This window comes from Dermacentor albipictus, chromosome 8 (genome assembly GCF_038994185.2).
Source record: "Dermacentor albipictus isolate Rhodes 1998 colony chromosome 8, USDA_Dalb.pri_finalv2, whole genome shotgun sequence".
In the NCBI taxonomy this organism is placed as follows: domain Eukaryota; kingdom Metazoa; phylum Arthropoda; class Arachnida; order Ixodida; family Ixodidae; genus Dermacentor; species Dermacentor albipictus.
The window spans coordinates 79815591-79838183 of NC_091828.1; the positions used below are offsets into that span (position 1 = coordinate 79815591).

The 22593-nt window shown below is 47.6% G+C and overlaps 2 protein-coding genes across 3 annotated transcripts in view; both read left to right on the top strand.

The window, feature by feature from the left end:
• Nucleotides 1-17836, top strand: part of LOC135898665 (uncharacterized) — a 42032-nt gene extending 24196 nt beyond the window's left edge. The window contains exon 6 of the mRNA XM_065427751.1: nucleotides 16983-17836. Within this exon, the coding sequence (XP_065283823.1) occupies nucleotides 16983-17040 (58 nt within the window). The 3' untranslated portion in view covers nucleotides 17041-17836. The remainder of the gene's footprint in view (nucleotides 1-16982) is intronic.
• On the top strand, nucleotides 225-22276 carry LOC139046646 (amine sulfotransferase-like). Of its 2 annotated transcripts, none has more exons than XM_065427748.2 (4): nucleotides 225-480; nucleotides 1104-1284; nucleotides 3697-3788; nucleotides 21005-22276. In XM_065427748.2, exon 4 carries the CDS (start codon nucleotides 21026-21028, stop codon nucleotides 21971-21973), a length of 948 nt encoding a protein of 315 aa, XP_065283820.1. In that variant the 5' UTR covers nucleotides 225-480; nucleotides 1104-1284; nucleotides 3697-3788; nucleotides 21005-21025; the 3' UTR covers nucleotides 21974-22276. The 2 variants fall into 2 exon arrangements, with proteins under 2 accessions (XP_065283820.1, XP_065283821.1); XM_065427749.2 differs by having other exon boundaries at nucleotides 3697-3779.
• Nucleotides 22277-22593: the final 317 nt, after the last annotated feature.

Below are 22593 nucleotides of genomic sequence, written 5' to 3' on the forward strand. Positions count from 1 at the left end.
TGGACAATGGGGCTAGTTTCGCTACTGGCAATAATGCGTCGCCAATACACTGGAAGCCAATGGTAAATTCGATACCTTTTGCATACGTGGCTCTTTCATTTCAACCTACGTAGCAATAAAGTAAAGAGATGCAACTATGTGTAGAAATGTGCTTTTGGCTATTTTCTTTTTCGGCATCTTATATCTTTTTCAAGACAGCGAAGACTGTTGCGATTGTTGCGGTTGTTGCGCCCCCCAACGGGCAGCGCTTTCATTCTTATCGCTTCGGCTGCCATTCTGTTCGTCTGCTCCCGCTAGTTTTTATGCACGTGCACGTTCTTTTCACATGCTCTGCAGTTAGTTTCTTTCTGTGTCCGCGAAGGTTTCGGCAATGTCGCAAAAACTGAGGAAAGGACGCAAGGCGTGCTGCAAGGCGGTGTGGTGGGGTGTCTCGGGGAGGCAGAGCAGGGCGAAATGTTTTCCTCACCCAGCGGACCAAAGGTAAGCATACTTTTCCTGCAGTCGTTATGAAGAAACAAGCGTTATCCACATCGAAACAGCTGTAGAAGGAAACGAAAGATCTTCCGCTGTTGTTTTCAAGTGGACATCTTTTCTTTCCTTTTTTTGTTTGGCACGGTACATTTTTCAGCGGTGATTGTAAGAAACTGAAGCTACTTGTTGGCAGTTGCGCATGAACCGATTGATGCTAGCCGACGCGCAGGCTGGAATTTCGCTACGGTATATGTTAGCGGTTAATCTTCAGTTTTCACATGAGTACAAAACTTTCAATTTATATCCTCAGAAGGTATTTATACTTGCTGCACAAACTGGTTACGCTGGAGGGCATTTCGGCGGTCAGTTTCTTTTCTCTCGACGTCAGCACCTTTGAATGTTCAAGAACACGGCAGACGAAAAAAAAAGGATCAGTTGCATAGCAGAAACTGCTTGCGTTTTTAACTCTACAAGAACACGTTCGAGTTACCTGCGCGATGACCGAGGTGCGCTGCAATGTTCAACCTGTGCCTAGAAGGACATGATTCTTTTGTCACTTCGTAGTCTTAAATTTGTTTTCGCTTTTAGGTGTCCTTTAATCACGACCACGCGGCATTTTGCCCACCCTTCAGATGTGACATATGACGAAATTACGCTAAATGAGGAGTTCTGGCGGGATTGACATGTGAGCAAACGTGCAACGGCTACCGCTTCTGCTCGGGCCACTTCACAGAGAGGGGCTATACGCTAACCCAGACAAAAGAAGACTTGTGCCGATTGCTGGAGTGGAGGAGTGGTCCCTGCTCGATGAAGGTAAGGAAAACAAGTTATTAGTGCTTTCGATTCTGTGCTTCTGCAATTGGTTATTTTCGCGCGGAAATTGACAGGGCATGGCGCAAGCATAGAGAAATGGTGCAAGTGCCACGAGAACGGCGAGCGCTGTCTTTTTCCACGCCATCGTCTCATGATGCAGCACCCAATTGCATGTTATACGTTACGCAGCGAAATCTGTGCACCCAGAAACCGCGCGCTTGTCAGTTTATCGCTTGCTCGTCTGCGGCGCGCGATGTTCCCGATTATTTTTGGATTGAATAATTTTAATGAAAGGTCCTGCGAGCTACGGGACGCAAGGCCCCATAGAGCGGGCTACTCCCTCGTTGGGGCCGGGAGTTGTAACTCCCTGGCCGCATCGTGGGCTCGCTGGACGGCCCAGAGCTGCTCCGCCTGGTCCGTCCTGCGTAATGATTCTTGTAGCCTGGCGGAGTCTTGATCCTTGTTTGCGTGGGTCCGACCACTAGGCCGCGAGCGAAATAGCGGTGCAGTTTTCGTTGACAATGAGTGAATTCAAATTCGTAAATTGTTGCGCTGCGCTTGGCGCTACAACCTACGATACGATGAAGCCCGTTCTTGCAGTGCACTGCCGCGTTCTCCCCTAGCTTAGTTAAAAATTAAATTATGTGGTTTTACGTGCCAGAACCACGATCTGATCATGAGGCACGCCGTAGTGGGGAACTCCGGAAATTCAGACCACCTGGGGTTCTTTAACGTGCACCTAAATCTAAGTGCACGGGTGTTTTCGCATTTCACCCCCACCGAAATGCGGCCACCGTGGCCGGGATTCAATCCCGTGACCTCCTGCTTAGGAGCCCATTACCATGGCCACCAAGTGACCGCGGAGCATTCTCCCCAAGTTTGGTTTGTCGTTTCATAGCGGAAATTATTCCGTAGCGAAAATTCCACCTTTTAGTTGCCCAACAGCTTTAAGCTATTGGACGTTAGTTTTCCTCTTATGGGTATTTTGCAGAAAAATGAAGCCAAACTGAATAAAAATTCGGCAGCACTTTGCACTCCTGTAACTCATGAAGGTGAAAGCCTGCTGCACATGTGGTAATGCATTAACTTATAAGATTGAAGGGGTCAGACTTCTTGCGAGACATAAGCCCGCACTGTGAAGTAAACGTATGGCGCTGTAGTTCGACCTCCTCAACGACACACGCGAGCACCTAATGCACTGCCTCAAGGTTGTTTCGTTCTGTTTCTTTCCAACCCGCCGTGCTTGCTCAGTGGCTATGGTGTTAGGCTGCTGAGCACGAGGTGGCGCGATGGAATCCCGGCCACGGCGGCTGCATTTCGATGGGGTGAAATGCGAAAACACCCGTGTACTTATATTTAGGTGCACGTTAAAGAACCTCAGGTGGTAAAAATTTCCGGAGTCATCCACTGCGGCGTGCCTCATAATCAGAAAGCGGTTTTGGCACGTAAAACCCCATAATTTTTTTTCCGATTCTTTCCGTCTTCTTTTCTTCCTTAGTTCCTTTCTTCCCTACTTTCGTTCTTTCTTTCTTCTTTTCTTTCGTTCTTTCTTTGTTCTTTCGTTCGTTCTTTCGTTCGTTTCTTCATGTTCAGGCATTGCGTCTCTGCCTGCTTACGTGGTTATGAGCCATTCCCGATGTCGACATCTGTGCACAGCGCAAAAGACGAGCACTGAAGGAAGAACACAACACAGGCGCTGTGTTGTGTTCTTCCTTGAGTCCTCGTCTTTTGCGCTGTGCACACGTACACACATATGTATATTGAATCACCAACTCACCCAAGCTTACACCTTACCATTCGTGATGATCATATTTTTTGCATCGGTGAACTAGACGCCGCCTATTTCTGATATGAACCATTGCAGCGAGCCACTTAATACTTTCGCTTTAAAACTCTCAATTACCCAATCCTAAAAAAGACGAATGAAAATCTGTCATCGATCACAAAAACTGGCTCTAGAAAAATGATGCCTATTATTCTCAGCCAGATATTGAGAAACCAGCGATGCTTAACATGTGGCACGGGAATAGCGCTAAAACTTGGAACTTTACTTATTAATTTTTGGAGGTATTGTTCTACTTGAAATCTGGCAATTACAATCAGAAGTGACCTGCATGGGTTAAAAGTACTATATTACGGAAACAGTTCTGTTTTCTGTCATGTGCACTACATATATGATAATGAACGGGCTTTTCAAGTCGTATTTTCATAAACGTGAAGCGATGTCATATGGCACGCAATGTGTTGCCAATGGAATTCACTTTACGATGGAACGCGACACTCAAGCATAGTTAGGACGCTGCCCTTGTGCTGTGTGCCTGTGTGTAGTGTTCATTTCCACAATTTGCCACTATGGCGAAAATTCGCGAACTATCCCACCAAGATGTTCCAGTGATGTATCTGTCTTTACAGGTTCTACACCGGCGCAGAGAGGCGGAAATGTACTCACCAGAGGCCGCAGGTGTCAGCCACTAGCTGAGGAATGATACACAAAGGTATCGCAAGTCAGCAAAGTTAAAGAGCTGCCGAAAGATTACCACGAGGGAAGCACCAGAAAAGTTGATGTATCGTGAGCCTACAGCTCTACCAACTCTTGCGGAGCCAGGTGTCACTCCATTATCGCAGGAGGAAGGGAAGGACATGGAGAAATGTTTTATGGAGCACGGTGGCGTGGTCGCGCACTTGTGCGGTGTTACCACTGTACTGAAATATGAGCTATACAGTAATATACTATAAGAAATATTTTCCTTTAATATTAAAGTGTCGCATAGACCTGGTGCAGCAGCTTATGCTGCACATAAATGACATCAATCTGGATCTAAAAAAAAAACCAGAGGGATAGAAAGTCCACTGCAGAAGGAAAGCTCCAGGAGCTTGAAAATTACGAAATTTCCTAATGATATTGTGAGCATTATATTGCTTCATCTTCTTCACCTGTATATATTCATAATCATGGCAAGCGTCATCGTCTTCAGCGCGCGACCTGCAAAATAAACCGTCGATGTTTAACAGCTGTCTCGCAAGTGGTGGAGGGGCGGCGCCCGGGATGGTAGTTGCGAGGCGCTTCGGTAGGTGGAGAAAGTGGGCGTGGGGAAAGCCGGCGCTGGTACGGACTCGAGGGCAAGCAACGGGTCTCTCTCATAAACATCGTAGCTACGGCGTTCGTCCTGTTGTCAATGCATACTTGATGAAAGAACGCTACGAAGACGCGGACGAAAGAACAACATGTACGACAGACAAGGCGCTGATGTGGGCGAGTTGGTGTTGGTAATGCATACTTGATGAAAAGAGCGCTACGAAGACGCGGAAGAAAGAACATGTACGGCAGACAAGGCGCTGATGTGGGCGAGCGCCTTGTCTGTCATACATGTTGTTCTTTCGTCCGCGTCTTCGTAGCGCTCTTTTCATCAAGTATGCATTACCAACACCAACTCGCCCTCATCAAGCTTCTGCTGTCCTGTTGTCGTCTTCGGCAGAAACGCGATATTACCGCAGTAATAACAAATGGGGCGGGGCGTAGGCCGGGCAGTGTAAAATGCTGTAGCAGGCGGACGGGTTGTCAGAGCCGACATATGGTTGGGAGCAGTAGCGGGAGCACGTGGCCCCTTCTGAATGAACGCTGGTTGCATAGCCGCAACCTGAGCATACGAGGTTGACGGCGAAGGAGGGGTACAGCTCGCAGCGCAGGTCATGGAGGACAGCTCCTCTTTGGTGATGTTGCGCAGGCCAGGAACCGAAGGTTGATGCTGGAGGACGGGAGGACTGAGCAGGCCGGACGCTTGGAGCTCTTCGCGTATGAATATTTTATTTATTTTGCCATTCCGATAGTTCTTATGGCGGTCTCCTGATTAGCCAATTTTTACAAAATATTTCGGCATATTTCCATATCTGCATATTTCCATCGTGCAGCTTATTCCTTGTGCTGACAATTCCTGCTCCCACACTTGCACCCTCCTCTTTAAAGAAATGTTACATAGCTACCATGCACGGACATTGGGATGCAAAGATCTCATTGAGCTTACTTCAGTAAAGTTGTCCAAGCGCTAATGTTGCTCCACACTTGTGGCTTTATTGGTTTCGTTAATATGACAAAGTGCGCGCGCGCGTGTGTGAGTGGGGGTGGGGGAGGATGTCTTCTTTATGCAGAGCCACGAATAATATTGATAAGTTAAGAAAGCACGCTGTGCCAGAAACGAATGTTCTGGAGAGGTTGGAATGTTTTCGCCTCCCTATTGTGTCGAACTCGAAATTCTCATGGCGGACGACCTCCAGTGAATGATAAAATTTGTAACACAGCTCTAACACCTGTTCTATGCATTATACAGGTCGCATGTAGATGAGCCTGTAAGGTCCGTTAAAGAAACTGCGTAATGTACGTACGTTCAGTGTGCTAGAGGAAGGTCTTGAAAAGCATTCAAAAGAGAATTGTTCTGAGCAGGTGGCTCTGATGCATCGAATGCAGACGACTTGCGTTGTTCTTAGAAAATATTTCTCCATGTCCTGAATCTACGCGTTCAGTAATACCTTTGTACATCACTCTGTCCTTGCCCAACCTCTACTGACGATGAACCGCCGACCGACACATGCTTCTCGTGTATTTACTGTTTCTCGAAAAAAAAACTTGTCTTGGAAATGTGCCCGTTGTGCCTAGACAACAGAACAAACGAAGTGCATTACAAATTTTAAGAAACATCTGTGATATGTTCGTCAGGAATCTTGTAATGATACCTTGCTCACAATGTTACAGATGTGAGTGGAGCTCTAGTGGTCTTACATGTTGTAGTACTAGCAATACCAAATATGAAAAAACTAGAGGCATGAATATAATTTGCTAAATATTTATCGGCACATTGACACGAGGAGACGTATGCAAAAATTTACAAGATATTGCTTCTTTCCTGGTCTAGCAAGTAAACCCGTTGTATGGACTAAGAGAGGAAGTTGTTTTCATTGGTATGCGAAAAATGTGGATCTCCTGCTCTTGCTAATCTTTTTATTATTCACAAATGACTATTGCGACAAAAAGTGCTTTTGTGGAGTTGAGTTGTGCACAGCAAACAAACACGGCTTCTGTAGCACTCTTCTGTCTATGAGAAATTGTAATAATAATAATATTTGGGGTTTTACGTGCCAAAACCACTTTCTGATTATGAGGCACGCCGTAGTGGGGGACTCCGGAAATTTTGACCACCTGGGGTTCTTTAACGTGCACCTAAATCTAAGCACACGGGTGTTTTCGCATTTTGCCCCCATCGAAATGCGGCCGCCGTGGCCGGGATACGATCCCGCGACCTCGTGCTCAGCAGCCCAACACCATAGCCACTGAGCAACCACGGCGGGTGAGAAATTGTAGGACGCTGTATTATGTATGTATGATCGTAGCACAGAATGCGCCCATGTGTACTGAATAATGACCTACTAAGCTGTACATTACTGCGTTGTGTATTTCACAGGTTTCTAATAAAAACAGTGAATAAACCATATTTTTTCTGCCTACTTATGTTTTGCCGGCACAAAATAGCCGCCGGCCATGCCTTGCTGGCTCGTGCACCTTGAACAGAAAAAAATTCATCGGCCCTTCCTATCTTTGAAGGAGACCATTCAAGCTCATAAGCGTTCTTCTAGAATGACGAAAATATAGCTTTAAGGATATAGCTATAGTGCAATGCCTATAGCTATAGAGTATTGCACTATAATGCCTTGCACTCTAGGGCCTATAATGCCATAGTGCATTGCAGTATAGCTATCGAGCAATGCCGGGCCGACCTGCGGCGAAGGTGAAACAGGCGTTAAGCACTCCCCCTACTTGGGCCCGTCCCATAGATAATGCAATACCGGGCCGGCCCGCGGAGGAGGTGCAGTTTGCCATTAAGGGGTTCACATACACAGCTTCGCTGGTCAGTGTTCTTCAAAGTGGAACGGCACTGAGCTTTCTGTTGCATTTTTGTTCTCCTGGAGTTTGGTCTATCAAGCGCCAGGAAAGAAGTTGGCGCTCATGACGCAATTCTCATTTACCTGGGGCGTATACCAGCCGACATAGCCGTGGTTAAAGCACGTGTGCGAATGTGCAAGGCTGCGCTGTTCGACAACGACGAAGCGTCGTTGCTCTCGTCGTGAACAGTCTTTGTCCTTATTGAATAAGAAAATTCTGGTACCCTGCATGGGTACCTATACAACGTTGACAACGTTATCTCTTGCTTCTGCTTGTCATCTTGGATTTTGGCAGAATATTGCGCTATCCTTCTAATTAATTCTAGTCGAAGGTAGCACCACGTTTGTTACACTCGTTTTTGAAGCGTTCGCATTCTTGTGATGCTTCACGCACTTTATGTGACTAGATGAGTATGTATGTAGCCGTTTTCCCTCCTGCCTTGGTCGCTGGGAAGTCCATGGTCGAGGGGCAACGCATGTGGCTGCTGTGCCGAGGGAACAGGTTAGAAGCCAATCGTAGGACGAACTGGGGTCAATGAGTATGTGGCGATGTGTACGTGTGCCGCTCTTCAGCGAACCTCATTGGCTCCGACATGGGTCACTGTGGATGCAGGACTGGATAGGCATTGTAGTTCAATGAGTCTTGACACCGACTTGGAGCACTGGGTATGTGTCCCTCGGTCTGTGCTGGTCTTCAATGACCATCTTTGACGCTAAGTGGTGTGTGCTGCTCTTCAATGAAAGTCTCTGACGCCGCCTTAGGTAACTATCGGTATGTGCGACTAGGATTATGCCACTCTATAATGATCCCTTAACTTTCTTTGACACTGAGCGGAATCGAACTCATGTCACAACGGTTCTTCAAGAACAGCAATCCGACACATTAGCAAGCTGCGCCACTAATACACTGGTTATGTGCCACCCAAATCGCGACGAGACGACTTCGGACAACTTTTTTCGGCCGCCAGTAAACAAGCCAAAAAATTGATTATTCTGGGAGATTTCAATGCGTCCCACCCAGCCTGGGGGTACCAAACAAAAACTCCAAAAGGCCACCGTCTAGCCCACGCCATGAGCCTTCATCAATTCACTCTGCTGACAGAACCTGACAAATCAACCAGAACGGGTAGCAGTGTAAGCAGGGATACCTGCCCTGACCTAACAATGGTCAAGGGGTTGACTCAAAGCTCCTGGAACAACCTAACGGAGAATCTGGGCAGTGGCCACAGCATTCTGGCCACAGAAGTCCAACTAGTGGCCATACGCACCCCAGAACGTTCAATTAAGATAACGAACTGGGACACTTTCCGGCGCAACAGAACCAAACCTGAACAACAAGACCCGCCATCTCTAGGCGAGTGGACACAACAGCTACAAGCAGATTTTAAAGCAGCCACTAAGCAAATTACTGCAATAACGGAGACACCGGATGTGGACAGACATCTGCTCCATCCCTGGGATGCTCGAAGAGGCCTGACCAAATGATGGAAGAGGCAGAGGCACAACCGTAGGCTGAAACAAAGAATCGCCCGGATCACAGTAGAAGCTGAAGAATACGCCACCAGCCTCACTAATAGCAATTGGCACAACCTCTGCGACCGCCTTAATGGCACACTAAGTAGTTCCAAAGCGTGGTCCCTCCTCAGAGCACTACTCGACCCAACACACACAAAAACGCGCACAACGAACACAGTCCGCACTATAATCCACAAAGAACGAATGAATGATGACGCGCTCCTCCAAACACTGCAACAAAGATACATTGCTACAGGCCACCGACCGGAGTACAAAGACTATCCACACGACGAAGAAACCCAATTGGACGGCGATATTACAGAGACAGAAGTGAGAGCAGCCCTACACGGCATAAGACGAAACACGGCGCCCGGAGCAGACGGCATTCACTATGCACTGCTACGCAACCTCGACGACCAGGTCATACAGCAACTCACTGCATACTACAACGACAATTGGCAAAACGGAACGCTTCCACAGGAATGGCGACACGCCGATATCACCTTAATTCCGAAACCCGGGAAACCGCTGTCCCTCCAAAATCTCAGACCCATTTCCTTGACTTCGTGTATTGGCAAACTCTTCGAGCACGTAGTTCTAAATTGCCTCCAGCCTCACCTCGAAGCGAACCAATTCTTTCCCAATACCTTATTCGGCTATCGACCAGGTCTGTCTGCGCAGGACTCTACGTGTACTAGGACTTCACATACAACACAACGGGAAGGCCACACATACCCTACCCATGCTCCGCCAACATGTTACCCAAATAACGCACATGGTAAAGCGCATTACAAACCGCCGACAAGGACTGAAAGAAAAAGACGTACTTCGAATCGTGCAAGCCCTCATAAGTAGCCGATTAACCTACCACCTCCTCTATCATAATCTGACTCAGACTTAGATGCACCAGACGGACACCCTCCTCCGTACGGCACTAAAGGCAGCGCTGGGACTACCCCAACATGCGTCTACGCAGCTCCTACTATGACTGGGGGTGCACAAAACCATCCGCGAACTAGTTGAAGGTCATTTTAACAGCCAATTGCAACGTCTGCAACGAACAATGCAAGGGTGCCACATTCTATCCCGGCTAGGATACCAAATACCAAGAAAATTACAAGAGGAAAACCGCAAACTTCCGCTTAGCATTCGCAACAAAATTCACGTGGCCCCAATTCCCCGGAATATGCACCCTGACCGTTATAAAGGTCGGTGAAAGGCAAGAGCACAAGCCCTGGCTCGCCTATTTGGCGATGACAAATCAAACACCCCAGTCCTATACACCGACGTGGCCCGCTGCCCACAAAAACGTGCCCTATGTCTAGTCGTACTAGATAGTGCAGACATTCTGAGAGCTTCGGCCACGCTCAACGCTGTGGACAGTGGCACGGCGTAAGAGGCTGCTATTGCCCTAGCCATCGTACACGCTTCAACCATGCCGGCGCCGGATGGACCTATCACAGTGGTCACTGATTCTCAGACCGCCTGCAGGACTTTGGCACAAGGGAGGGTGACACCCTACACACACCGCATTCTTACATCATTATACCCCTCAGCGTTACACAGGGTGCGTATCGTCTGGACACCTGGACACGCCTCTCTCCATGGTAATGAACCCTCTAATGCGGTAGCCCGAGAGCTCGCTAACTGGGCGCCATTGGAAGAGCTGTCCAACCCAAACGACGCACCGACAGAACCACTGAACTACACTGAAGCTCTATAATATTACAGAGATACCAGGAGACACTACCCTCCACGACATAATTCCCTTAATCGAGAAGATGCCGTCGCGTGGCGACAGCTTCAAGCTAATTCATTCCCCTGCCTCTTTTATCTTCACCTCTTCCACCCCACACAATATCCCTCATATTGTCTCTATTGTGGAGCAAAGCCCACAGTATATCATTGCACCTGGGAGTGCCCACACCCTCCAGGCTACTCCCCTATTCCTTCACCTTCCCCTTCCTCCTGGGAGACTGCGCTGGCCAGCTCAGACCCGCAAGAGCAGCGACGGCTGATCCGGCGGGCACGCGGAGTAGCGCGAGCCAATGGGGCCCTGAACTATGGGCTCCACCCTGTGAGGTAGTCGCCCAAACTCATGATAAATAAATGTTTTCTCTCTCTCTCTCTCTTTCAATGAACGCCTTTTACACCAATGCTTTAACTAGCAGCGCCATTAATTTACTGGGTAGGTGCCGCTCTTCAGTGAACCTTTCGCCAACTTGGGTCATTGACCACGTGCCGCTGAGTGTGCGGCAAGCGAGGGAATAAATGTCAGTGTTCACAGGCACCGTTACGGTACGCTTCTAGTCTTGGGGGGCCACGCGCGGAGTTCTAGGCAGCGCCACTAGATGGCTGAGCGTGTCCAGAAAGGATCGTGAGAGAGGAGCCCATAGCAGTATGACGCGTTTTTCAGCGTTCGCACGTATCGGTGTGCCATGCATTTCGGAGGCCACGTGAAGGTTTCGTGGCGGCGGCACTAGGTGGCGCTGCGTGTTCCTCGGGAAGCGCGAAAAAGGAGTCCGGCTGCAATAGAGGCCTCATACGTAACTCATTTTGACTGTGACAATACGTTGTGTCGCTATAATGATTCAATGGTAAACGCGTTGCTGTCGACAGTCACCGTGAGGTAGGTTCTACCGAGGTTTTATGTTACAGCATGCTCCCTAAAATATTCTTGACCACGTGTCCTGTTCGGAAGTGCGTGCTGTTAGGTATGGTCGGTCGCCAAGGGCCATACGTCATCCCCTTACCCTCTACTTGGTCGGGCACCGCGGGTGCTACGTCATCCCCTTACCCTCTCTTGGCCGGACCCCACGGCGCCGGAGAGGTCATTCACCCGACCTTCTCCCCGGATTCGTCGAAAAGAGGATCGAATTCTCCTTCCCGTGCTCGGTATTGCTGGAGGAGGGGCTCTCTCTCGGTGCCTGTCACGTGTCATCGACGGAAGCAAGATCCCGCCCACACGATTGTAGAGAGTTTATTTAATGGGCTCCGAAATGCACTTTTGAGATACTTCATACTTCATGCTCTTCTTATTTTCTTTCAACTACCTTTGAATAAACCGTGCAAGTTTCGCACTAGCAACTCGTCTCGCCCTTGCTCGGTCGCCATGGTCTACCGGATGCCTGCAGCCCGCCGACAACGCTACGCTACCCAATAAGTAATGTCGGTCGAGCTTCGAAAGGCAGGCGTCGCTACTTCTCGGCAGCAGTACGGCACGCTACCCTGGAGTACACAAGAAACTGGTTGCTAACGGTGGGATCGCCTACAAACGCAACAAACTGGTTGTAACGGTGGGATCGCCACTGAAGCGCAACAGTGCGTCCGAGCCAGTAAGACAGCGTGTGTCCTCCTCAGAGAACACGGCGAAACAATGTGTTTGCTACGGACGGTCTGCAACAAAGACGGATGGACAGAAAGGCAGACAACCTCACCGAGAAGATGCGCAATGCTTTACGGACGCGGCAACCGAAGGAAATGAAGCTCGTCAAGCCACTCGCATGCAGTGGTGGTGTCGGTAACCGAAGTGGGGTTTTCAACCACCAGGGCGTTAAATGCGACATGGCTGATACTCTTCATTATGCAAGAGTGATTCTCTTAAAATGTGTCGAATGCGTCTGCTTCCACCATGTTGCAACATGGCGCGTCGGCAAAGCGCCAATACTTCACTGTGCGAACTATGCTACTCGCCTTCGTGTTTGCAGCGGTCAACCAGCTTCTTTTTGGTGGCGTCAGATCGGCCAGCGGTGGTGCCGAAGACCTGTCGGATGCGTGAATGCGTGAATGCATTCACGCTTCTGCGTAAATGCGACAAAATCGGCAATATCACTTTCGGGGTTGACAAACCATACTTTCGCGACGCGGGTGAGGTGAAATGCGGCATTTACTAACTTTTGATGGTCGTCGCACTTGTTATAACCGCTGACTTTGTTGCAGTTGTGAATACATTACTCAATGTCGTCCCCGCGAAGTCTTGCCGAAGACCTGGCGATCACGCTGGCGATTACTGACAGTACAAAGTGGCGTGCTTGGGGTTGCTGGAGCTGTAGCGTTAGTAGAAGCAGGGGCCACCGTGCACAGCCCGTGGCCTGAGCCCAGCTCCAGGGAGAACAGGGTGCTGATGCGGCACGGGGATCGAGAACTTCCACCACATGAAAGGGCGGAACCGGACCACGATTATATTAGGTGAGGCCGCACATACCACTTGCGAAGATGGAGATCTGGAATGATGATAATGATTGTTTACAGCTGAAAACGATGAGGTGCCTTAAGATCGCTCGCTACACATATATATATATATATATATATATATATATATATATATATATATATATATATATATATATATATATATGTAATATACACGCTCAAATGAACCATGACTGCGGATGCAAAGGAAAGCTTACATGAAATTCTTCACCGACAAGGTTTTCTGCGAGATTCTGTGCGAGAAGCGAATCGCACCTCAAGCAAGCCGATTTCTTTTTTTTTAAATTGCTTCTTGTTTCTCAATTTTTCTTCCCGGAAAGAAAGACACAGAGCGTTCACGCGTTCGCCTTCTTCCGGTAATATAACGTCCCCACGGAAGCGGGCCTGGCCGTTTTCGTTTGCGGTCGTTCTTCTCAATCCTGTTGAGCACTCCGCTGTTCAAAGTGTGAAAAAGCTTAAGCCCCCCAAAATCAAAGTGAGAAGCAAGGGGAAAAAGGGGCAGAATGAAAGCGGTGAGCTGCACGCTCGAAAACGCCACGCGCGGCGTTTATATATATATATGTATATATATATATAAGAGTGAGAGAGAGAGAGAGTAATAACCTTGAACAAAGACGACATAGAAAGAATTGACTAAGTAGAGTCATGCTTAGGGAGATGGATCGATGAAAAGATACGTCGAATTATTCCTGGTTGTCAGGACGGCTGTCATCTTGCCATGAAGAAACATACGAAGTAAGAATAGTAGGTTTATTGGCTGTTCAAAGTTGCAAACATTCGCTTACTAATTACTACACATCTTACTACACTACACGCTTACTACACATCTAACTCGATGACCGCGCAACTTCGCTGACAGAACGCTGGAGTGAGGAAGCGCTGCAGCAGCTGCGAGCGAATTGACCATCGTGCTGTCTCTCGCTTCAACGCGAACTAAGCGGCGAGGACACAGTGCACACGAAGTTATGCGCGCTTCGCGCACTCTGTCCCCATCGGAGATCGCTTTCAAGATACGGCCCCCGCGGCCGCGCACCATACGCAGCCGCCGCTGGAGTGGAAGGCCCTTCTCCACGGTGCTTTACGCGCGAAGGAAGACGGCGCGCTTCGTCCCCGCTTCCCTCTCTGCGCGCGAAAGATTGAGCCACCATCGTCGGCTCACCTTTGCACACTTTCCATCGCACTACAGTATACGGCGCGCGGTAACGATGTTATCGCTTTTGGATTTTACACCGAACATCACGGCGACGACGACGGCAGAAATCCGCCTGGAGTGCCCACAGAAAACCAAGGACTGGCCGCCGTCCGAGGAAGGGGGGGCTGGGGGTTAGTCTACCGACGCCCGCCACCCCTGAACTCCATCAAGGACCTAATAAAGTTATATATATCTCTCTCTCCACAAAATTGCTCAAGCTATAAAACTGTGTAAAGTACATTTCGCTTTGCCCTGACAAACCTGTTTCGTCACCCTTCTGTACAGCCGTGACAGATATTACTGGAGGGCGCTGTAGACAGCTGGAAGGGGCCGCGCTTCTGCGTCACTTCGAGGTGGAGCTTGAAAGTGAGCAAATAACCAAGTGTTTTTGGTTGAAGCAGTGTCACCCACCGCCTGCCCTCAGTGGCCATGGCTTTCTGCAGGTGAACACGAGGTCGTAGGGTTCGATTCCGCAGCCGTTGCGGCAGCATTCGGATTGGCGCGGAATGCCAAAATGCTCGTTTACTTACATTTATGTGCGCGTTAGGCCATCCTCAGTTGGTAGAAATTAACTAGACCGGAGTGGCCCACTACACGTGTTTCGTTTTCCGTGTGTTTCCATGGAATGTTAATCCCTATATTCGGGTTCGATATCTCATTCTGTTTCACTATTTATTAACTGAGAGCGCGGTCCATTCAAAGCGCCTGGCTTTTTTTATGTAAGAGAGGTAGCGGTTTTGTTGGCAGTGAGATAAGCGTTTAATTAGCCGACGTACACGTCAAGAACTCTCCGTTGTTCTTATAAAATGGCAGGAGTGCTTGGCAAGACGAGAAAGTTTTTCCAAAAGTGTTTTCAAGCTAAGGAATTTGCATTTAGGTCAAAAGACTTCAATTACAGCAAATTCTACTGGTTACCAGATGTCCCGTTCCAAAATGGACCCCATCAGGTCACCAGTAGAATGCGTACGACTACCTTGCCGCTTCCACGGGGTGATACTAACGGCCACAATGTAGCTTTCTGACGCAAAAATTAAAAATTATTCCTATCAACTGCCTAAAATATAAACCTGGACACTTAAAAATGCTAGTGTAGCGAATACGCGTATGAACGCTACTGACTTGGTGAATACACGCGAGTGTGATTGCGAAGGAGTGCTGGTTAGTGTGAGTTTCAGTGGTTTCAGTTTCAGGGTTTCAGTACTCGTTCAGATCCGTGAAGGTGGCCGGTAACGTCAATCAGTGTGAGTGCACACCACTGAGAGTCTACAGCACTGTGTTGCAAATTGGCGTGATTGCAGTCCGTGTTATTGCATATGGCCACAGGTCGCTATTGAAACTTCACCCTGGGACTCGTCTGGGAAGGTAGCCGAGCGATTACTGTTGAGTTATATACTAAGTTGAAGCTTTTTGAGTCTTGGTCCTAGTGAGCCCGGCTGAATAAAATTTTTGTTAGAGAAAGTCTGAGTTAGCCGGGCTGCGTAAAGTTTTTGCTAGCCTGAATGCAAATTGAACCCGGCGGAGTAGCATTTTCATAAGCCTAAGTGCGAGCTCGCCCTACTGAGTAAAATTTCAGTTAGTCCTCAGAGTGAGCCCGACTGATTAGAATTTCAGTAAACCTGAATGCAGCCCGGCTAAGCAGAATTGGTCTGGTGAGTCTGAGTTCGAATAGAGGCGGCTCAGTACGATGTTGGTGTGTCTTAGTCCAAAAATGTATATTTGTTTCCAGTAAGACTGCGGGAGTTCTTGCTGATCTATATGCCTCCAACAATAATCTTCACCTGTCTTGCACGATACGATAACCGTGATCCCTATTCCATGACTTTCATTTCTTGAACGCCGTGCGTGCGGTACTTTGGGACGCGAACGCATTGCACGTATCAGAGTGACGTAGCCTTCCTAACAGCAAATTAGTGAACTCGGAACGTTAGGTGTTCTATGCAAAATTGATAACGACAGTTGCTGGCAAACAAGAAAAGCCCCAAAGCGTGTGAACATATTTAGACAACGTGAATTACGGGTTGCTGTACTGCTAGATTGCTGTATAGGAAGCGGCACTGTGTTATTTATGCAAATTCGGTGGCATTCCCTTCCTTCCAGAAACTGTTCTCTTTGCATTGCAATTCACGGTGATCGGAAATATCAGTTCAACGCACCTGTCATGAGGAATGGGTGACAAGAACACTCCTAGCACCCAGATTTTTTCACAGTATTGAGTGACTGCTCAGAGTCCGAAGTTTCACTAATGTCATCGTGTGCCTTCCGTATGCCGTTCTTCTGACGTGACAATGATCAGTACCACGTGACCTTGCCTGAACTTCCTCTTTCTGTCTTCACACGCGCTCGTAGATCCTTCTTAACTTCTCTGGAGCTCGTTTTATTTCGCCGTATGTGTGCGTGGCAGCCCGTAGGCCAATATCTACGTTTACTTAGCCAAGCTCATATGCTCCAAGATTACTTAGCAGAAGTTTTCTGTACTTAGCAGCAACATAACCCTTGCGATTTATTTGTGCGCTAGAAATTGCAGAATAGACCCGACGAATTGTGACTATCAAACCCTTTGGAAGCTTAACAACAGGCAAGGCAGCAAGCAGCTCAATTCTAAGAAACAACAAAATAAGCTCCAATGTGGTTCGTCAGGGGATCCACGAGAAATTATTTGAAAATCCTGGCACAACCTCGATAACCATCGTTGCTCGGTGATCGCGGCATTCCTTTCACTGGCGCGGAACGTTTTCGGCTCAGCTCTATAGCCTTCGAGATCGGACGCCGTGTATTTGTTCCTCGCACATCTTTACAACTCGGATGAAATTGTGTCACGTGGTAATGTAGAACCCTTTGTCTCTTGCAGTGCCGAAAAAACCACCGAGGAAGAAGCGGACGTTCCGACAACGACCGTCCTACCGTAGCATAAGCGCCGCCTGTCGTAGCCACGGGCGGAGCTTTCGTTCGAACATGCAGCGTCATCGCCACTTGACACTTTTCTTGCCATGGTCACGACGCACTTCATCCGCTGCTCCATCGCATGTCCGTGCATATGCGCACGGAAGCCTCAATGCAGGAGGGCCATTAAACGCTGTATTCGTCGTATTCTAGTGCAACCGGAACGTGATAGCCTATCCGCAGCTGCACATACAAAGGGGCAACATAAGCACATGTGAACTAGTAGCAGTAGTTAAGTAGGTCGAGTACTAGTACTAAGTCGAGCAGCTATTCCAATAAGGTCTAAAAATTTTCGATATTTCCTAAAACAGGGTCCCCGTAAACAAGAAAATGCCGCGAACATGCGCTAGAAACGACACCACCACCACTGTTGAAAAACCAAGTGAGTCCTTATGACGTAGCATATTTTTGTGTGTAATTGGCAAGTTTATCTTCTTCTTTCACAGATGTCGAAAGCATGTAGGTTTGGAGCAGGTGGCAACCGTGTTAAGAGCGCAGGGATTAGAACACGAGCTAAAAAATCCGAGGACGCCTATTAGAAGCACTTATGAGCTGTGAATGCGAAAGCGTTAATGTTGGATTGAACGCCGCTGAACACTTGTGCGAGTTACGAGCTCCTCGCAGCCAAGCGAGCGCGTTGGGACGCTTGGCGCGCTCTCATTTGAATTAAGACGGCAAGCTGGGCGAGTTGGTGATTAAACATGTTCCTACGGGTGGGCAGGGCAACCAGGACGAAGGACGAGAGGAAATACACAATACAAGCGCAGACTAACAACTGGTGTATTTTTTCAAACAAGTGACTATAACATACAGAAGATGTAAACACGTGTAAAGTGACGTTTACAAGGGTGTTAGGCTATCTTGCCATTCAAAAAATCAGTTTCTTTATCCTGCAGAGTGATAGAAGTCTGGCTGACGCATGCGCCTGAGTTTACATGCATGAAGTAGGCTTCCACAATCTCGCGGTTGATTTTATTCACATTTTTATACAATATTTCCGTTTGTTCAAACGTAGGTTTGCATAAGCAAACTATACAGTGCGCCGCCAGATTAGAACCTGTTTCATTCCTGATCGCACCTAGGCCGCACCTTTTGAATCACACCTTTTTGAATGGCGCGATTGAATGGTGCAAGCGGGATAGGGGAAAGTTGACGTGGAGGAGCCCGCATGGCGAGACTAGAAATGAAATAGACTTCATACTCTGTGCTAAACCTGGCATCATACAAGATGTGGACGTGCTCGGCAAGGTGCGCTGCAGTGACCATAGGATGGTAAGATCTCGAATTAGCCTAGACTTGAGGACGGAACGGAAGAAACTGGTACATAAGAAGCCGATCAATGAGTTAGCGGTAAAAGGGAAAATAGAGGAATTCCGGATCAAGCGACAGAACTTAACTCCATTAACTCAGGAAGGGGACCTTAGTGTTGAAGCAATGAACGACAATCTTATGGGCATCATTAGGGATTGCGCAATAGAAGTGGGTGGTAACTTCGTTAGACAGGATACCGGTTAGTTATTGCAGGAGACGAACGATCTGGTTAAGAAACGCCAATGTATGAAAGCCTCTAACCCTATAGCGAGAAGAGAACTGGCAGAACTTTCCAAGTTAATCAACAAGCGTAAGACAGCTGACGTAAGGATGCATAATAGGCATAGAATTGAACATGCTCTCAGGAATGAAGGAAGCCTAAAAGCAGTGAAGAAGAAACTAGGAATAGGCAAGAATCAGATGTATGCGTTAAGAGACAAAGCCGGCAATATCAATACTAATATGGATCGGATAGTTCAAATGGGTGAGGAGTTCTACAGAGATTTATACAGTACCAGTGGCACCCACGACGATAATGGAAGAGGGAATAGTCTAGAGGAATTTGACATCCCACAAAAAGTAAAAAAAAAGCCTTGGGAGCTATCCAAAGGGGGAAGGCAGCTGGGGAGCATTAGGTAACAGCAGATTTGTAAAAGGATGGTGGACAGATTGTTCTAGAGAAACTGGCCAACCTGTATACGCAATGCCTCATGAGCTTGAGCGAACCGGAATCTTGGACGAACGCTAACATAATCTTAATCTATATGAAAGCGGCCGCCAAAGACTTGAAAAATTATAGACCGATCAGCTTACTGTCCGTTGCCTATAAAGTATTTACTAAGGTAATCGCAATTGAAATAAGGAACACCTTAGACGTATGTCAACCAAAGGACCAGGCAGGATTTGGTAAAGGGCACTCAACAATAGACCGTATTCACACTATCAGTCAGGTGATAGAGAAATGTGCGGAATATAGACAACCCTTACATATAGCATTCATTTATTACGAGAAAGCGCTTGATTCAGTCGAAACATCAGCAGTCATGCAGGCATTACGGAACCAGGGTGCAGACGAGCCGTATGTAAAAATACTGAAAGATATCTGCTGCGGCTCCACAGCCACCGTAGTCCTCCATAAAAGAAGCAACAAAATCCCAATAAAGAAGGGCATCAAGCAGGGAGATACAATCTCTCCAATGATATTCACAGCGTGTTTACAGGAGGTATTGAGATACCTGGATTGGGAAGAATTGGGGATAAGAGTTAATGGAGAATACCTTAGTAACTTGAGATTCGCTGATGATATTGCCTTGCTTAGTAACTCAGGGGACCAGTTGCAATGCATGCACTCTGACCTGGACAGGCAAAGCAGAAAGGTGGGCATAAAAATTATTCTGCAGAAAACTAATGTAATGTTTAGCGGTCTCGGATAAGGACAGCAGTTTACGATAGGTAGCGAGGCACTGGAAGTGGTAAGGGAATACATCTACTTAGGGCAGGTAGTGACGGCGGATCCGGATCATGAGACGGAAATAATAAGAAAGATAAGAATGGGCTGGGGTGCGTTTGGCAGGCATTCTCAAATCATGAACAGCAGTTTGCCACTATCCCTTAAGAGAAAAGTGTATAACAGCTGCGTCTTGCCAGTACTCACGTATGGGGCAGAAACCTGGAGGTTTACGAAAAGGGTTCTACCTAAATTGAGGACGGCGCAACGAGCTATGGAAAGAAGAATGATGGGTGTAACGTCAAGGGACAAGAAAAGAGCAGATTGGGTGAGGGAACAAATGCAAGTTAATGACATCTTAGTTGAAATTAAGGAAAAGAAATGGCATGGGCAGGGCATGTAATCAGGAGGGAAGATAACCGATGGTCATTAAGGGTTACGGATTGGATTCCAAGAGAAGGGAAGCGTAGCAGGGGGCGAGAGAAAGTTAGGTGGGCGGATGAGATGAAGTTTGCAGGCGCAACATGGCCACAATTAGCACATGACTGGGGTAGTTGGAGAAGTATGGGAGTGGCCTATACCCTGCAGTTGGCATAACCAGGCTGATTATTATTATTATTATTATTATTATGACAAGCGGAAGCGCATGCACGTACACCGATGCCCACAGATGCTCACACATTTCTAACACTAACGTGTACATACACAGCCTGTATGAAGAAATGCAGGAAGAGTCGTGCGCACACATGAACACAAAACGTGCATGGAAATGACACGCCCACACATACACGAACGTACAGAAACACACGAGCACTCACGAACTATAGAAGATGCTCACGCACGTGACCAAAACAGTGTTTTTATTTCTTTTTGATGAAATAATGAAAGGCGTTACAGAATGAATTGTACTCAACGAACAATTAAAATTGCAACTGATGGTGTCATACAAGCTAGTTGGTTGTTGGCACATTGAAACCTATACTCGATGTGAGATTGACTTGGTTAAATCTGTATACATAGACACAAAGCACGAGCACTTATATGCGAAAGGGACAAAATTTTACTACATACCAAAGTGGTGCATCTTTGAGTAGGTTAATTTAAATTGAATGGAAAGAATAAACATTATACAATCATTGAAAATTTGCTGTCTTATTCATCCATTTTTTCAGTCATCAAGTTTGAAGACCAATATGCTAAGCAGCAAAGGACCGTTTACGCAAGACGTTGACGGCGATCTGTACAACATTCACTTCAACCCGGACACGATTCGCGAAGCCCTCGCTTTCAAGCCCCGCCCAGGTGACGTCGTTCAGATGAGCTACTCGTCTTCTGGAACCCACTGGATGCAGCACGTGACACAACTCATCGTTTACAAGGGCAACAGCGCCAACTCGTACGACGAATTCCGTGAAAGGTCTCTGCTTCTCGAGCATCTTGGCAAACGAGTGGACGTAGTGACGTCAACGCCGCGGCTCATCCTGACGCACATCCGTCCAGGAAAGCTTGCAACCATTGCGGAGGCTAAGTACGTCTACGTCGCTCGGAACCCGTGGGACGTTTGCTGCTCATCGTACGGTGGCGCCATGAAGATACGTGAACTGAGTGAGCGGGTGGCCTTTGACGACTACGTGTCGATGTTTCTTGACGGGCGCGTCGGTGTTGGCCCGTACTTTGAGCACGTGCATGCTGGCTACGTGAGAAGAATGGACCCGAACTTTTTCTTTGTGACATACGAAGAGATGGTGACGGACTGCGAGGGCGTTGCCCTGCGGCTGGCGGACTTTTTGGATAGCGACTACGGTGAATCGCTTCGCACAAATCCGGAACTCCTGAGCGATGTCGTCAGGAAGTGTAGCGCCTCCTATATGAGCACTCTCTTAAGTATTCCAAAGGAGGAGTTTATTAAGCTTGTGTTCAAGAACCCGATTCTCTCACAGGAGACTGCTTTGAGAAGGACGAAAGACACGGAAGAGACTGTGTCCGTGGTTAGGAAGGCGAAAATCGGGAACTGGAGAGACGCATTCAGTAAGGCCGCGCTAAGAATGACATTGGAAAAGATAAACACATCTCCGCAGGCGGCATTCGTGCAGGAGCTGTGGAAAGATATATATGACGAAGTTGTCAGCTCAGCTATGTAGGCAACAACTGTAAGTAAAGCTTTGACTTGTAACGGAACGCATAACTCCAGACATGGAAATATGGGATTACTTTCAATTAAACTGCGGCTACTTAATTGTGTGATCCTCGTTCAAATGTATACCCGCACTATGTAGAATACAAGAAGCACGGTAATAGCATACTCAAGAGGGCACCTAGCAGAAGAGTTTGTTCGCATCACCACGAATGGATGTAACATATTACAGCCCATGGGGAATGAAATAAACAATATAGAGCGGTGACCGCAAGCACATTCAAATGCAATAAATATTTTTAGAGGTGAATGCTGCCTTAAAATGTTGTGTGCATATGGTGTTTCGCCACATTTAACTTGGAACTCGAACAACAGTCTCGAGTATTTGCCGGAAAGGCACCACCGACCAGGTCGCGCTCCTACATCGACAAAAATGGTACGGTTGCGCGAGCCTCTATCGGTAAACTGCGGAGAGAAAAAGTTGACGGCTTTCACAGAATTAGGTGTATAATGGTGGCTTACAGCTGCAGGCTGTTTATTGGCATAGTAGTGATATTAAAACCACCTAATGAGGTCAAAAGACATTTATAGGAACATCCACAGAGTTCGAAAAAAAATATAGGAAAA

Bases quoted from the DNA above. Each gene is read 5' to 3' on its own strand.
- LOC139046646 (XM_065427748.2), top strand. From the start codon at position 21,026: ATGCTAAGCAGCAAAGGACCGTTTACGCAAGACGTTGACGGCGATCTG.